This window comes from Sinocyclocheilus grahami, unplaced genomic scaffold (genome assembly GCF_001515645.1).
Source record: "Sinocyclocheilus grahami isolate Dianchi unplaced genomic scaffold, SAMN03320097.WGS_v1.1 scaffold2175.1, whole genome shotgun sequence".
NCBI lineage: Eukaryota > Metazoa > Chordata > Actinopteri > Cypriniformes > Cyprinidae > Sinocyclocheilus > Sinocyclocheilus grahami.
Window position 1 is genome coordinate 63,527 of NW_015507354.1, and position 18,533 is coordinate 82,059.

An 18,533-nucleotide genomic window follows, 5' to 3' on the forward strand; every position below is an offset into this window, starting at 1 on the left:
GATTAAAAAAACTAAAACCTAAAGCCATAAACAATGTTTAATACTTGACAAAAAAAAAACAAATACAGAAATACAATAAAAAAACAAACAATAAAAACTTATTTTCAGCTAACTTTCAAGGCAACATCTAATTTTTTGTTTAAATTGATGTATTCTCTACAGACAAAACTAAAACTTAATACTAAAATTAAATAAAAATATTCAACAGTTTTTATTAATATAACCACAGCTCAATGATAATCAAATAACACTGGATCAAATAAATGCTGCCTTGGTGAGCACAAGAGACTTCTTAAAAAAAAAAAAAAAAAGTATTACTGACCCCAAAACTTTGAACTTCTTTTTGAAACCTATAGCAAGTGAATCAAATAAAACTCAATACAAGGCTAACGTGTCTGTAGTCATGTGACATGATGATTACCTGTCAAAGATGGCTCCCACCCCAGCGCTGTGAGCACTGTTCCTGTGCACATGGAGGCCGGTGGCCAGCAGAATGCCATCCTTCACCGTGATGGAGCGATGAGAGAATGACGCGATCAGTAGCTCATTCCAGCCTGATGGACAGATGAAAGCAGCAAAAGATGAGGAGGGCTCAATACTGAGAAAAGTATCAGTGTTTGCTAAGTGAGGCATCACTAAATTCCAGTTTGCAGCTTTATCAATTATTTAAAAAACATGCAATCAAGTTATTCAAAGTGCGAAAGACAGAGGCAAACAGGTTTACCAGCACGCAGCAGGATGACCTGGTCATCCAGAGACAGCTCACTGAAGTGCGGGATCCGTTTTGCCCACTCCACCAAAGTGAACAGCTGTTTATCAGCCGCCTGGCAGATATTTGTGACTGGGTCATTTGGCTGAGGAGAGGGGGGAAAAAACAAAAAACAGTATTATGGGTAAGTTGTAAGAAGAGGAAATCAAATCAAAACAAAACTTGTACAATAATATCTTTTTGAATTTTAATTTCAAAACTCAATTTCAGTTAAAAAAAGCAATATCACATGGACACTGCAATAAAATATATTGATAATGATAAGCTGTGAACATTTTGACTCAAAATAAATTAAAGGTGCTGTATGTAGGATTGACACCGAATGGTTGAACTAGGTATTGCAGTCCAAATTCAAAATATTGGAGAGGGGTTTTTTTCACCCGGCCCCTCCTCCTCAGACTTGAGGCACACACAGGTTGCCAGATTGACGACACCATCAGGAACGAGTGCACTTGACGATAAATGAAATGAAATATGCTGTTTCCCACCACCTGGAAACCCGGGGTGCCGAAATACAATTGGGTAAACTGGCAGTGGGCAGGTTTCACAAACCAAAACAGAGACCGACATTCTGGAACGCACATTTTCAAAGGAGAATAACTGACTGTAGCATTGTTTTTCAGATAAACAAAGTATGTTAACTTAGCATGTTTCTTAAATATCTGGAAACATATTATGGTATTTTTATGCTTTAGTAGTCAAAAAACTACATACAGCACCTTTAAATTAACAGCCTGTCACCCAGCAGAAATAAACGTGACAACAGACAGTCAGTGCATGTCACTAATAACTCGATGAATGATGTAGTTTTGTCTACTACACAAACTCAAACACGTGACGCTCAGTGTTTTTCAGCATGTCTCAACATAATAAAGAAGTACATGAACACATGAACTTCATCTGCAGAGCTGCTTTGAGAGTCACTTCACCAGCTCTTCACCGTTTCATTTAGGGATGCCAGCGATTAATCGACGCTCGATTAATTGTCGATAAGAGATGCAATCGATTAAAGCTATCGATGGTCGATTAAGCGGTTTAATTTGGGGTGCGTGCAACTCATGAGCAAAACACGTGCAAGCGGCTGCGAGTGACGGTGATGGGGCGGGATCTTTTGAGAAAATAATTCACCAACATACAAATTACGCTTTTAATGTCATCCAAAGTTTAAAAGTACATTAAAACAGAAACAACACAAAGTTCTTTTGTATTGAAATGTAATAAACAAGTCATGTTTAATTATAATTTCCTCAGATAAATGTTTCATATTGGGCTCTGCGGGACACGAGCAGGACGGACAGATATATATATATATAAAATTCATTCTTACAACCTGTTAATTAGTTCCTACGAATTATTTATTTGTGGCCACTGTCCATGTTTCATTAATTTGTTCCCTAGAAAACCCATGATTTAACTAAAATTAAGAGATTTAGAGTAAGAGATGCGAAAACAGTAATTAAAAGTGAACGAAAATAAAATAAACCTGCAAGGGTTACAGGATGAGACGGTGAGGATTTGGGAAAAGAAACAATAAATATTATTAAATTACTGGAAATTTGTGACCAACTGGCAAAACAGAACACAAAGCCACGTATGGCTTTAAATGTATCGAACAACATGAATGCAAAAGCGAAGCAACATTTGCCTGCAAAGGCCCATTTCTCTTATAAACAAAGCTTTGCATCTCACTTGAGTCCTTATAGTGTTTCATGTGAGCAAGTGTGTTTTGCCGCAGCACCACCGGTGGAAGCTGTTCTCTGACTGTGCAGTACAGGTCCACGTGCCGCAGTTAAGTTTGGAATAATTTTATTTTAAATGGCAATAATGTCAATTGCAAACATTGCGATTGTGTTTTAAAATACAACAATGAGCACCATGAAACCATTTAAAGAGGCTCGTTCAGCAGTCTCCGTGATGGGATATGAAACAGCCAACAAAGTAAAATGATCCCAAACGTAACTACGGCGTGCTCTTCATTTTATCAAATGATCATAATCACATCCATTCATTTTACAGTCCTGCTACTAGCCTTTATTTTGACTAAAGCCCCCTTTAATTCGGGTGAGGAAGTCTGCGTTTTGAGTGGCATTTGCACATCCTGTCATATATGCCAGTGCAATAGACGCATTTAGCAGTATTAAAGGTCCCCTGAAATGCTTAGAAACACACAGCGTTACTCTATGTGTTGACGTCATTTTAACTGAAACAGGAAGACAGGGAGGGATATCAAGCAGCCCCGCCCCTAAAATTCATTCTTACAACCTGTTAATTAGTTCCTACGAATTATTTATTTGTGGCCACTGTCCATGTTTCATTAATTTGTTCCCTAGAAAACCCATGATTTAACTAAAATTAAGAGATTTAGAGTAAGAGATGCGAAAACAGTAATTAAAAGTGAACGAAAATAAAATAAACCTGCAAGGGTTACAGGATGAGACGGTGAGGATTTGGGAAAAGAAACAATAAATATTATTAAATTACTGGAAATTTGTGACCAACTGGCAAAACAGAACACAAAGCCACGTATGGCTTTAAATGTATCGAACAACATGAATGCAAAAGCGATGCAACATTTGCCTGCAAAGGCCCATTTCTCTTATAAACAAAGCTTTGCATCTCACTTGAGTCCTTATAGTGTTTCATGTGAGCAAGTGTGTTTTGCCGCAGCACCACCGGTGGAAGCTGTTCTCTGACTGTGCAGTACAGGTCCACGTGCCGCAGTTAAGTTTGGAATAATTTTATTTTAAATGGCAATAATGTCAATTGCAAACATTGCGATTGTGTTTTAAAATACAACAATGAGCACCATGAAACCATTTAAAGAGGCTCGTTCAGCAGTCTCCGTGACGGGATATGAAACAGCCAACAAAGTAAAATGATCCCAAACGTAACTACGGCGTGCTCTTCATTTTATCAAATGATCATAATCACATCCATTCATTTTACAGTCCTGCTACTAGCCTTTATTTTGACTAAAGCCCCCTTTAATTCGGGTGAGGAAGTCTGCGTTTTGAGTGGCATTTGCACATCCTGTCATATATGCCAGTGCAATAGACGCATTTATCAGTATTAAAGGTCCCCTGAAATGCTTAGAAACACACAGCGTTACTCTATGTGTTGACGTCATTTTAACTGAAACAGGAAGACAGGGAGGGATATCAAGCAGCCCCGCCCCTTTTTAAAATAGCCAATAGCGTTAGTTTATATCACAGCTTGGGCTAGAGCCGTTCAGAGCCGTTGAGCTCCGTAAAGCCGCATTTGACAGGGTATGCCAGCCACAGTCTCATCCATATTGCTATAAAATATAGCATTCTGTGTAGAATTCAAATAGCTCCGATACATTTTGTGGTCTGCGCCGACTCGCGCATGTGATCCGCTCCGTGCTATCGTGTCTCTGGACCGGAGCAGAGTGTATGTGCGGTGCGGTGGTTAGCATGACAGCGCGAAACCAGACTTATTTTTTTCCTCAGTGGAAAGCATATTTACACCGTTTGAATCGTTCCATCCCCTATACTAATTCTGTGGACAATTTCAGCCACGGCTTAAAATATTTATAATATGGCTATTTTATAGTGTAGGGCGCAGGGGCTTCGGATTCTAGAGAGCATTTGATTGGACAGAAAGTTTGATGAGAAGCTGAAGTACGATGTGACGTAAAAAAAAAATCGTTGAGCCATTTTGGCGGAAGTGATGAACTGCAAAGCTTTGAATGCTTATATCTTCTAAATGCGAATTTTGTCACCGTTTTGGAGCACACTGCCTTATAGATAACTGTAAGACTAACATATTGATACTAACACCCAAAAAAACTTTAATTTAGATTTCATAGGAACTTTAAGGTTAACGATTAATCGATTAATTGATCGTTAATTTAAACGACGATCAATCATGGAAATAATATTTGAAAATTATACCTAGTTTCATTTGACAAAAACTGCCATCAAACCACTGAAACTCTTAAGGCTGATGATGCACGGGGCAATGGGAAAGTGCCCAAGCAACATTGCTCAAAAAAAGTTGCCCAGTGAAATTGCTCAAAAAGTTGTCCCGCGTATCATCAGCCTAAGATCTTCATGACAAACTGCCAAAATACAAGTTTGGTTTAACTTGATAAAAATAATGACGGAAATGTATTAGTACTGCATACCAAATTAACTTCTGAAAGTAATATAATTATTTTTTAAGTAATATACAACCAAGATGTTTCATCCATGTTTTAATTTATACAGTTCTGTTGTGCATAATCTTTTGACAAAAATATAATGCTTTGTGGTAAATTGCTATTAATGTTCAGTTGATTCGATTTTTAAAGATTGATGAAATAGTTAAAGTTTTCTTAATTTCAATATATACCCTTTTTTGATGTTAAATTTGTATTAAATCATAAAACACAGAACATAGAAAAATTTAAATGGATTTCATGTGGCCCTAAATTAAAAAGTAGTTACTCTGTGGAGTCTGATTGTGAATAAACAAATTAATATTACAATAAATATTGATATCATGATATGGGAAAAAAATATTGTTATTGTTTGTTATAGATGATATTTTTGGCCATATCTGCCAGTCCTACTCTGGAGATGATGCTAGATATACAAGCAGGCTGTCTCAGACAAAAAGCTGTTTCAAAGCTAAAATCTCCAATATGCAACTTCCTGTCCTTAATCAGTCCACCAGCTTGCTGTCATTGAGCTGCTACAATTAGAGCCCAATCACCTTGAAGTTCTTCATCACGTAACAAATAATCCTGCCACTAAAGATCAGAAATCCTCTTTATCGTGCTTATCTGTAACTTACAGAGCTTCCCCCTGAGCTGCCATCTGCATGCAGCTCAGTTTTCTGCTCCACGGCCATCTCTGCTTCCATAATCTTCTCCACGGGCATCTCTTCATTCGCTGCGGAGGTGGACTCCACCTCTCCCTCCCGCTCCTTGTTCCTCTGACGCTCCTCCTGAACAGCTGTATCGCACACAGGGAAATGAGGAAGAGGAACAAGACAGGGAAATAGAGATGAAGGATAGGGCGGAGGACAGATCAACATGATGGGAAAGGAAAAATGAACAGAGAGAAGGGGTAGTGAATAGGGAAAGTGGTAAAGATGAAAACAGGTGTAGAGAGACACAGAGATATACAGATACATGTAGTTCCTGGTTAGTTTTCAACACATTCATTCACACCCTGAAGTCCTCCAGCGACATTCCTTCTTCAATGACCCAGTAAAAGCTACAAAGATCCCTTATTACACACATTCAAAACAATATTCACATATGACTAATATTTTTTGCTGCATAATGCCATTTAAAGGGGACATATCATGCAGAATCAAATCCTCCTTGACCTCGGATAACAGTTTGAAAACACTGTACATTCAGTTCCTAGTAAAAAAAAAAAAAAGTACATATTGAACTACTCTACAAAAAGATTCTTGAACTTCTGCATGCCACATCAGATGCATGATTTACACAACAACATCTATTGGGTAATAGAAACTTGGTAGGCCAGTTATAGTTAAGTAATAAAGATAAAGCTGGATGGATACGATTACTTTAAAACACCAAAAAAAAAAAAAAAATCAAGAGCAAAGTTGTGTCATTTCTGGCGGTGTAGCACCTACAGCTCTGCATGTCCTTCTCAACATAAGAAACAAGTGGCTAAATTTTTTAGTTTTTTAGGAACATTTCAATCTGACTTTAAGCATCAATGTGAAAAATTATAACTAGTGTAACTATTCACTAGTTTTCTTGATGCATTGATTATAAAACCTGACAATGCATATGCATCGATTTTGAAACATGAATTTTTGAATCGTGAATGGCTGATTTCGGCCAGTAATCAATTTAAAACACTAAGAAACAAATGAATCGCGATTTAATCATCTGTCAATCAGATGCATTAAAGTTGTGTTTGTTACTATAGCAAACAGATATCGGGCACGGTTTCTTTTAGAATCATCATTCGTGGAAAAGTTGAATACTGTAGCATTTTATTTTATGAAAATAAGATAAAGCTCACATCAATCAAATTGTTAATCGAATTTAGTTGTGAATCGTCTTAAATCAAATCGTTCTTGAATCGAATCGATTCACTGTCTACCCAAAGACTCACAGTCCTAATGATAACATATCACTTTAAGAATATCGTTCCAAAGAACCATAAGTGTTTCCCATACATTGATTTATTTGTGGCGGCCCGCCACAATATCAAAACTGCCGTTGACTTCGTTGAATAAACATAAGCACTGCACGTTTCAAAATCAAAATGCGGTGCGGGTGTTTTTATATTACTGTATTTCTGAAGGAAACCGACTGATGTCATTTTCATTTCATCTTGCATGCAATTCCTGATAAAAGCAGCGTTTGTGAGCAGTGCACAATAGGAAATAGGAAACCTATTTCTTCTGCTCTAAAAGCGCCTCCTGCTGGCAGCAAATGTAACTGCATATTTATATATGTGGGGGGGGTTGCCGCCACAAATAGAGTGCAAGTCTGTGGGAAACACTGAACCATATTAAATGGTTAATAAACGATCTTAAAAATTAAAATGCAAAAAGTGATCAAGGAAAAAATAGATATGGCCCCTTTAATAGCTGTGACTAATATCCTACAGAGTCATTCTTTCACCATTCCCACATTCTCTTACACATACACAGACAACCACCCCTCCTTCCCTCCCTGCTTTCTCCTTACATCGTTGTCGTTCATCTTGGACCACTACAGAAGGAGAGGGAGGAAGAGAGAAAACGAGAGGAAACAAAAGAGGGAGAGAGGGGGACAGGTGTTAGTGGTGACAACAGCCCTCCCTCCCCCTCTGCTCTCCTCTCTGGTTTGTGCAGTGAGGTCTATGTAATGTCAACCCACAATGCCCTCTTTACATTCACAGTCAACAACAACCTTGAAATTTACATGTCTCTGCAATACTTACTCATTCTTGTCTATTTGTCTGCCATAATTCTAGAAAGCACTTGCCCGGTTTTGCTCTCCTTAGTGATAGACAGATATATTGGGCAGGCAAATTAATTGTAAAATAGGCTACATAATACAAATTTAAAATAAAAAAATATATTAAAAAAAGATATACATCTTGTATGGCCTGGGGGTGAGTAAATAATCAGGAAATCTTCTGAAATTTCTGGGTGAAACTTTTAGTGCATTATCGTCAATCACCCACTCTGCTCTCTATATATAAAGCATCAGTTTGTGTTTCTTGCTCCACTTAAATGCATAACAGCACAGCACTGAACTTTCTACTGCATTAACTTCACATAAATAAAAATATACACTGTGATCAATATAGCAAATCCAATATGGGACAATCACAACTTCTTACCTCTAGTGTAAGGAGTTTCTCATCTGGGGTTTGTGGTATGTGTATGTGTTAGGTGGGACAGCGAGTTCTTGTTCTTACCCTCTCTCTTCATCCCCATGGCCAGGCACTTCTGGTAGCGGCAGTACTGGCAGCGGTTCCTCTGGCGTTTGTCCACCAGACAGTCCTTATTGTCTCTGCATGTGTAGCTCAGGTCCTTCCTCACAGTGCGCTTGAAAAAGCCCTTGCAGCCCTCACAGCTGTACACGCCGTAGTGCTTGCCTGAAGAAAGGAGACATGAGGCAAATTTATGGAGGTGGAAGACTTTAGTCAACAGATAGGTGAGCCTAATTTTGACAGTTTCATAATATTGTTGTTGCATAAGTGTTACATAATGAAAAGCTGTTTTTGTTCATTTGTCATGATTTTTTGCAGCTATCAAGTTCCACATAAAAACAAGAAAGAGCTAAAGTACCATGACACATGATTATTTACTACTTGTACACAACAGTTCAAAAGTTTGAGGTCATTAAGTTTTTAATACTTTTAAATAAAAAATAATGTTTATTCAGCAAGGATACATTAGATTAAAGTGAAATAAGACATTTATAATGTTACAAAAAAATTCTATTTCAAATATATGCTGTTCTTTAGGGCTGTCGCGATAACCTCAATATCGCAATACTGCGCTATTGACGAGCAAACTGCAGCAACAGCGATTCTTGCGGGTTTTCTTTTTTTGTAAGGTTATGCCCTTCTTGTTTTACACCATGCATGTGGACTGAATATTAAACAAGTTAGTAATGATAACAATGTGTACCATATTTGTGAAAATAGGTTATCATGTCCAAGGAAAGCGAAATCTCTGTCTTAGCATCGACGCATAGCTGGTCAGCTGAGCCTTCTAAAGTGGCGCTCAAAGTTAAAATGATTTCAACAGCGCGTTTCATTACGTCTCTTTGAATGAATGAATCAGCGTTTTTGAACTTGTAGTTGAATGACAGTCCCTTTCCACCACCTTGTACTTAATTTAAAACACTGTAACTGCACTGACTGACAGCCCATCTAGAAGGCGCGAAGGTGGAAATATCAATAGAAAGTCTCTTGTCCAGTCAGATTAGAAGATCAGATTATAACTAGGCTAACTGTTATACATATAGGCTAATGATAGCCTAACGATCTTATTGTCAGGTTTATGTTCTGTTATGTGGACCGTTATTTTGTCATTCTCTTCGGTTTACTTCAATTCCTGTTTCAACGCTATTTGGTTTCGGTTTCATTGTCTTCTGAATATGACCTCGTTAGTTATATCGTAACACATACACACAAATAATATATGTATGGCGATAATATCGCATACCACCACTCAAAATTACCGCAAGGGAAATTCCCTCACCGCGACAGCCCTACTGTTCTTTTGAACTTTGTTCAATTGTTTCCACAAAATTATTAAGCTCTCAGAAGATTATGAATGATCAAATGACACAGAAGACTGACATAATGACTGCTGAAAATTTAGGTTTGCCTCAGAAATAAATTACAATTTAATGACAAGGAATAAATAACTATTTAAAACATATTAAAATAAAATAACTCACAACATTGTTTTTTATGTATTTCTGAACAAAAAATATAGTCTTGGTGATAAAACCATCTGTCAAAACATAAAAAAAATTGTACTGACCCCAGACTTTCAAATGGTACTTTATATATAGATTTTTTTATTATACTAATAGGACATTTTTTTTGTGATATATAACGTCAAAATAAAGCTTCTTATTACACATACTGACAATTGATAACACTGCATCATTTAAATTAAATATTTTACACTTCTATAATATTTAACCAATAGCAATACACATTTAAATGGAACGAGACAAAAGAAACTAGTTTCAGTGTTTCCTTCAGACGGGTTAGGGTTAGTGTTTATCAGTGAGGTACCAGAAGAGCGATCTCCACAGATGGCACACAAGCGTTTCTGAGAGAGCATGGGCCCTGGGCTGTGGGCGGACATCGGCTTCAAACCGAAGGGCGGTTTGACGTCATCAGAGCTGCTGACGGCGTGCAGACCTGACATGGACACGGTGGAGTTGATCTGAGATGGGCAATGAGTGGAGAGATGGAGAGAGATAAAGTGACAGAAAACACAAGAAATATTTTAGTTGAATAAAATGAAGAATTCCTCATTTTGACAAACAAATATCAAATAACTAGATTACAGAAAAATACATGTTAATTTCTTATGATCAGTAACACATGCCTGATTAGCTCTCAATTTAAGCACAGGTAAATGATCAATCCATAAGAATCTGATTTTGATTGTATTTCGATGAACACAACCCCCTCAACAGACTTTAATCATTCAAAGACAACTACATTTCAACATTTTTGAGCAACAGCACAGGGAGGAAGACATATGCATGAGAGAAGCTAATAGAAAGTGAAGAGAGTCAGAAAGTGAGAGAGGGTACAAGGTCTCACCTCTGGGTTTCTGCGAAACATGTTAATCTGTGAAGCACAAATGCAGTCATGAGGAGGAGCACAAAAAAAAATGTGGCGCGAGGGAGGTGGTGCTAAAAGCTTTTTTGTCTTGGTAAAACTCAAATTTAGACTAGGAAAAAAAAAAAAAAGGTTCAGATCCACAGAGAAAGAGACTTTGGAAATTAAGGTCAAAATATCAGATGGTCTGTTATACATTAACAGTTTTAGAGGGAAACTCAAATTATCTCGGTGAATAAACAGTGAATTAAAAAAATTCCCTCTAGTTTAAAATTTTCAGGTCTAATTACATATTGCTAGTCATTGCATTCTACTGCTCAAAAGATGTTTTAATGCTTTTTAAAGATGTCTCTTTTGCTCACCAAGGCTGCACTTAATTATATATAATGTGAAAAAAAGTATTTTTACACACACATACATATATATATATATTTACACTTACATATATTAGGGGTGTAATGGTACACGTATTTGTACCGAAAATGTTCTATATGGGTCTTTCGGTTCGGTGCACGTGTACGTGTACCGAACAAATCGTCCCATTTTTTCAGGAAATTCAGACAATAAATGCTATTTTGACGCTCTTTGATGTGGCATGACAGATCACTGTATACTAACACCTCCGTTCTAATAACGGCAGCGCAAGCGAGTGTGATCACCCCTTCTTCTTTAGTATTCTACTCTGTAAATGATTGTATTTCAACAACAAATAGAAATTGTATAAGTTAATCAATTTAAAAATAAAAGTTAATTTAAAAACAATGTACGTTTACATAATTTTTAAAAAATCTGATAGTTGATTATTACAGCTAAATATAAATAGTAGCCTAATTGAATTTAAGTTTGGGCTCTGTTGTTGATTGTAACCTTATAGTAATGTAAAAGGGCTCCCTATAGTTTAGAGCAGAAGCTGAGGTAGATTTTTTACATTTTAATTATAATTGCATTTATTTCAAGAAAGAGCAATTTGTTCAGTAAAGGGGTTACTTAAAGGGTGGGCTAGAGTGAGTTGAGGCGGCGGGGACGAGAACGGCGCGCCCGGCGGATCCGACGAATGAACGGCAACCACATGTGACGACCCTGGGCTGGACTCCGCTTTGTCCAAATTGTCACATTTTATTATTGGGTGTTTCAACACATACATGTTTTACCAACTATGAAGATCAACACTTTTAGAGTTTCATCCTCCTATCTAATGTGAGCAAAAGTATTGTGACCGTTGCCTCACAGGTCTTTCTGAGTGATCAGCTGTGTCCTGTTGCATTAATTCTCAGATTAAAAGCAGGGAATGTGTCATATCAGTTATATCCATTGCTTCTGCATTCTGAGTCTTGCATGTGATGACGAAACACACAAACCAGGATGAAGACGAGGGATCTGACTTTGAGAGAAAAGCAAGCAATTTGGATGCTAAAAGAAAAAAAGTCGTCAATTAGAGCTATAGCAAAGACAAAGGCCATGGAGAAATCAAGAGTTTGGAAACCACCTCCAGAAAGCTGGGGTGATGCTCTGACAATCTACTGTCCGCAGGAGACTTTGACACAGAATTACAGAGGCTACAGCAAGATGCAAACCTCTGATCAGCACCAAAACCAGAAAGGCAAGATCAGAGTTTGCAAAAAGAGCACAAAGGTGAGCCAGTAGAGTTTTGGAAAAGAGTTTTCTGGACAGATGAAATAAAGATTGACCTTATTCTAAGTGATGGGAAAGCAAAAGTGTGGAGAAAAAGGGAACTGCAAATGATCCATATCAGTTATATCCATTGCTTCTGCATTCTGAGTCTTGCATTTGATGACGAAACACACAAACCAGGATGAAGACGAGGGATCTGACTTTGAGAGAAAAGCAAGCAATTTGGATGCTAAAAGAAAAAAAGTCGTCAATTAGAGCTATAGCAAAGACAAAGGCCATGGAGAAATCAAGAGTTTGGAAACCACCTCCAGAAAGCTGGGGTGATGCTCTGACAATCTACTGTCCGCAGGAGACTTTGACACAGAATTACAGAGGCTACAGCAAGATGCAAACCTCTGATCAGCACCAAAACCAGAAAGGCAAGATCAGAGTTTGCAAAAAGAGCACAAAGGTGAGCCAGTAGAGTTTTGGAAAAGAGTTTTCTGGACAGATGAAATAAAGATTGACCTTATTCTAAGTGATGGGAAAGCAAAAGTGTGGAGAAAAAGGGAACTGCAAATGATCCTAAGCATCATTTGCAACTGCATCTGGGATCTGCAATGAAATATTCGCTTTTAATCTTTTACATCTGCCTTAAGTTCAACTGTCCCAATACTTATGCTCACATCAAATAGTGGGATGAACTCTAAAAGTGCTGGCCGTTTTTTTTTGTTTAGTTAAAACACGTATGTGTTGAAACAGCTAATAATAAAATGTGACATTCTGTAGTTTTTTGTCATATTAATTTTTTAATCATATTTGCAATTGTCGACTCCACAGTAAGCATATATATATATATATAGGTGCATCTCAATAAATTAGAATGTCGTGGAAAAGTTCATTTATTTCAGTAATTCAACTCAAATTGTGAAACTCATGTATTAAATAAATTCAATGCACACAGACTGAAGTAGTTCAAGTCTTTGGTTCTTTTAATTGTGATGATTTTGGCTCACATTTAACAAAAACCCACCAATCTCAACAAATTAGAATACTTCATTAGACCAATAAGAAAAACATTTTTAGTCAATTGTTGGCCTTCTGGAAAGTATGTTCATTTACTTACATTTTAAAATATATCCAAATAGAAAACTTACTTTAAATTGTAATACATTTTTACAATATTACTCTTTTGACTGTATTTTTGATCCCTTGGTAAGCAAGAGACTTCTTTCAAAAACATTAAAAAAATCTCACAGTCCCCTAACATTTTAATGGCATTGTACATGATATCAAACATACTAGCTTACATTACAAGTGTGAAACTGCTCTTTTGACCCATCTAAACTACTTGCATAAAACAAATAACATGTTCACATCTGTATGAACACTCATTTCGAGATTGTACCTCACACTTATTTATCTGAATAACAATGTTAAGTGTTCATAATATATAAATATATATATTTAATGTATTATCTGATTTCTGAGGTTCTGGTACTGCCGTTAGCAAAGCGGATCTTGTCCAGATTGGTGACAGATGCTTCTCCTGCATTGGGTTTCAGAGGGGAAAGCTTCTCTCCTATAAGAAAGAAAGAAAGATAACTAAACAAATCACAACTGAATGTAAAAAAACATGTAAATTATGTAAATAATTACTAAATTACTACTTTTCAGGATTGTGTCTTGTCTAAAAAAAAGGCAATTATCAGGCATTCCTTCACCATTTCAGGGTGTATTGAAGCTACCTGGAGTGTTGGTCTCAGCAATGGTCAGGGCACAAGCGCGTCCAAACACAACCAGATCCAGCAGTGAGTTGGCGCCCAGACGATTTGCACCATGCACCGATGCACAGCCGGCCTCACCGCAGGCGTACAGGCCTGGCACCACCATATCCTCTCCATTCTCATGGGTGATGGCCTGCCACGATAAGAGAGAGGATATTAGCATTATATTCTGATTCATGATGAGGGTCACTTCCAAACAGAGATTTTAACATTTGTGTTCATAATGCATTCAAAATCTGTATACTATTTTCACAATTTGGGTCCTTTTGGATGCAAAGAATCTGTATTTTATAAAACAGCCACGGCTTAATAATTTTTTAATACAGTTAAACAAAAAATTAATTCAATTCTGTTGAATTTATAACTCCCGATTGCTCAAAAAAGTCCCAATTTACCAAACCTACATATTTATTTCTAACAAAATAACACCAAAACAACAAAAATATTACTCCGATATGAACTCGCATAAACTTTCATTTTCAGAAGAAAAGGTAATTAATTTTTATGCTGCACTGCAATGGTTCATGAACAGGCCTTTATCAACAATTTTGTTCTAAAAGTGTGTGAGAAATGGGGAAAAGGCTAAATATATTTACACGTTTTTTACACTAATAAAGTCATAAATGTAATTTTAAAAAAAGCATTTGACACTTGACATTCCATACATGTCTTAAAAAAAAAAAAAAAAAAAAAAAAAAAATGGAAAAAAAAAAAAAATTTAAATAGTATATTATACCTTCCTTCCCTGATCTCAATGGTCATGGACCGTGAGACCACGTCCCTAGAGGCCAAATCTTTGGCATTGGGTGCATAACGTTCCATGAACCTCTCGCCTTCACTGTTGATCAAGATTCCTCCCTCTCCACGGCAGCCCTCTGTGATTAGGCATCCGGCTCCATAGATTCCTAAGGGAAATTACGTCAGAGGTCACGTCATTTAAAACCAACCATAGGGTGGCTGAGGACATCAGTGGAAGAGCTGTAAATGCATGTAAACACGGCAAAAAAACAGTATAACCACAGCTGTAATATATAACAGTTAGATATTGCCAAAGCCAAAGAGATGTTATGGAGTCAAGGTACTCTAAAGGACTTGTCCAGGCTTATGAAAGAACGCAGCTCACCTGTGGGGTGGAACTGCACAAATTCGAGATCCTGGCAGGGCAGTCCAGCACGGGTCACCATGGCATTACCGTCTCCTGTGCTGGTGTGGGCTGACGTACAGCTGAAGAATGTGCGGCCATAACCTCTGCAGAGAAAACACAATAAATATCTTTATTTGTATGTTGTTGTAATAATACTATGTACATCCTCATTGTAAAACCAATCTTTACAAAAAAATAAATACATTCTACTTACAAATATTTATTTTTTTAAATAAAAGTGACAGCTTTTGCCATTAAAAACAAAACAATTATAACGAAGTAAACTAATTCAAACAATCAAACTTATAAAGATGTAATTAAAAACTAGTGTTAGAAAAAAGCTGTTTTTATCCTTTTGTTTTAAAGAATTCGTCTGAATACTAGTGTTATTGTTAACTATTGTTAAAAATATTCAGTTTATAATCATAATGAAATAAAGCTGAAATATAAATATTAGATGAATAACTTAAATGAGAAAAAAATAGAAACTCTTTGAATTAAAACGTGAAGTGCTAAAATTACAAACATATTTACTGAAATAAAATAAATTAATATATAATAAAAATAAAAAAACTATTAAAAAGCACATAACAAATTTACTAAAACTAAAATAAAATAAAAGCTAATTTAAAATATTAATAAACTGTTCCAAACCGGCATGAATTTCTTTCTTCTGGTGAACACTAAATATAAAAAGATATTTTGAAGAATGTGGGTAACCAAATAGTTGCTGGTCCCTTACTATGGAAATCAATGGGTACCGGCAATTGTTTGGTTACCCACATTCTTCAAAATATTTTAGTTTGTGTTCAGCAGAAGACAGAAACTCATACAGGTTTGGAACAACTTGAAATAGAGTAAATGATGACAAAATTTTCATTTTAAAATCCCTTTAAGACATAAAACCTGATGATTTCCCTTACCCAGTGGCAATGACTGTGTTCTTGGCTCTGAATCGGTGGATGGATCCGTCCTCCATGCACAGTGCGATGACTCCCTTACACTCGCCATCCTCCATCAGCAGATCCAGGGCAAAATACTCCACAAAGTAACTAGTGTCATACCTTAGAGACTAGACACCAACAGATACATTTCAGACAGGGCTCAACAGCTGCTCCCGTTCAAGCTGAATTGTTTTGTAACTTCTACTAGGATTTTATATCTTGATTTCTTGAAGTTTTAAGGAACATCAGTCCAGATCACATCCACAGACTCTCACTCACCCGTCCATAGAGTGTGTGAAGAAGAGAGTGACCCGTCCTGTCTGCCACACAACAGCATCTGTGAGCCTGACCTCCTTTACCGAACTTCAGACTCTGGCCTCCGAAGGCACGCTGATAGATCCTCCCTTCCTCGGTACGGCTGAACGGCATACCAAAGTTCTCCAGCTGAAAAGACACAAAAACATCTCACGAGATGGAAATCACAATCTAAATCAATTCTATTGAAGCTAAGCAAAGCTTGAGTTAGAGACAAGGAAACAGAATTTTCTTATCCAATCTCCTGACAGTAAAGGTGACAGCAGCAGCGTCTCTCACCTCCACCACTGCAGCAGGTGCCTGCTCTGTCATGTAGTGAATGGCATCCTGGTCTTATATTCTGTTTATTAAAATAAATATAAAATAAAAAATACATCTGCAATAAAAAAAAAGTCTAGCAGTCTTTTAGTAAAAATGACGAATTCCATAAAAAAAAACACTGCAACACAACATAGTATTCACGCATTATTCTAATGTATTTTGGTCTTTTCTGGTGACATAACAGTGAGACATCTCCTTTAAAGTTAGTTTCATTGTAATAGATAGATAAAATATAGGTTGGAGACTGTTTGAGGATATATGAGAGCCGCAATCGAATAAAAATCATGCATCCAGACACTTAAACAGTGATAATATCTAACATAATGGCATGAGCATTCAACACTACATGGCTAATGCTAATGTTACCTGCTTGACCTTCAATGGATTCCTGTTAACAAACTATCTAATCTTTACTTCTATGAAATATCACAATGCATTTGGTGAAAAACCCTCAAGCCTCACTGCTAAAAGACAAGCTCCACTAATAAAACAGCATCACATAAACGTACACCGACTCATATAACAGAGGTACTGATACTACGTAACAGTGTTACTTAACCCAGCAGATGATGGTTACAAAACCAACACATATCAGACTACAATAGTGCATAGCGACATCTGAGTATAAAGCATTCAAACTTTCCGCCTGCACTAGACACATGCCATTAAAAAAACAAAGCATGCAAAGTATAAGAGAGGACTTACAGCTTTAGATGATACAATCTTTCTCCCGAGGACACGGGAGGCAGCGCAGACTGCAGCCATGTTGCTCGATTCTGACTGAAACACATTGAGAAGTCCGACTCATTTCCACCAATCGGTTCTTTTGAACAGTTAAATGATTCAGTGATTCTTTCCCCTGGCTTCATTGACTCGATTAGGCTTTAGTGTAAAGTTGTTTATTTTAATTGCATACGTAGGTCAGTTTGTTGTAGCAGTAATTTAGCTCATAAAAATAAATGTAACTTTATAGTTGCATAAAAAATGTGTAATTAATTTACAGTTACTTATGTAAATGTTAATGATTACAAAGGGGGTTACATCTGATTTTTTTTCACACACACTGATTTAATTGATTTCTTTCCCAAATTGTATTGACTGCTCTAAAATATGAGACACCAACATTTCAGGAGTTTAGGAGACTGACTATGCTTATTCGATAACTGTTTTGTTTCCTATTTGGGTTTATGTATATGCTTTATTTTTTAAGATTAACTGTTTTTTTCCCAAGGCATTGTTAGATACCAGTGTTTCCTGTCATATCTGTGCAAAGATTTGCTTTCGAAAACAGTATCACAGCTATTAAACTATTTCTTGTTATGATTTTAGATCTGCATTTAACCTCAGAACGATCTCAAAGTAAAACGAGATGCTATAAAGTCTGATTTTGCGGCTGCTGTGCTTACAATTCTATTATTACAATTTTAATTCAAGGATTTTGAAAATCTGACCGTCAGTGTTGAGTAGGCCTACTACTGTAAGGTTAACCCTGCCTGCTTTAAATGTTTGAAAATTATTAATAGTTAAAAACATTAGAAATTTAGAAAAGTAATAAAATGTAATCAGTTACATTACAGTAATTTAAAGTAACTGAAATAGTTATTACATTTTAAATAGAGTAACATGTAATCTGAAGGCTAATCTATTACATTTCCAAAGTAACTCTCCCAACACTGGTCAATTAAGTTTTCGCACCATCATCCAAATATTCGGTTCAACTCTCACTTTCGTTCTAAGCTTATTTACTTCTAAGCTCATGGTCAGTTTACTTTATAACCGCTCAGAAATCGGGTTTCCATCAACTGCGTTAAGTTATACCAAGTAGGCTACACACAATCA

General features: G+C 36.6%; 2 protein-coding genes across 2 annotated transcripts; both read right to left on the reverse strand.

The window, feature by feature from the left end:
• Positions 1 to 398: 398 nt before the first annotated feature.
• Positions 399 to 10,628, reverse strand: LOC107574296 (retinoic acid receptor RXR-beta-A-like). Its single transcript, XM_016260742.1, has 7 exons — positions 10,555 to 10,628; positions 10,015 to 10,168; positions 8,173 to 8,352; positions 7,455 to 7,478; positions 5,567 to 5,727; positions 725 to 854; positions 399 to 554 (listed from the first exon to the last, which is right to left on the reverse strand). Exons 1-7 carry the CDS (start codon positions 10,573 to 10,575, stop codon positions 418 to 420), a joined length of 807 nt encoding a protein of 268 aa, XP_016116228.1. The 5' UTR covers positions 10,576 to 10,628; the 3' UTR covers positions 399 to 417.
• Positions 10,629 to 13,658: 3,030 nt separating this feature from the next.
• LOC107574295 (succinate dehydrogenase [ubiquinone] flavoprotein subunit, mitochondrial-like) lies at positions 13,659 to 17,477 on the reverse strand. The gene is made up of 9 exons (XM_016260741.1): positions 17,400 to 17,477; positions 16,653 to 16,700; positions 16,338 to 16,502; positions 16,038 to 16,186; positions 15,094 to 15,218; positions 14,707 to 14,875; positions 14,636 to 14,639; positions 13,932 to 14,103; positions 13,659 to 13,765 (listed from the first exon to the last, which is right to left on the reverse strand). Exons 1-9 carry the CDS (start codon positions 17,457 to 17,459, stop codon positions 13,659 to 13,661), a joined length of 999 nt encoding a protein of 332 aa, XP_016116227.1. The 5' UTR covers positions 17,460 to 17,477.
• Between the last annotated feature and the right edge of the window lie 1,056 nt (positions 17,478 to 18,533).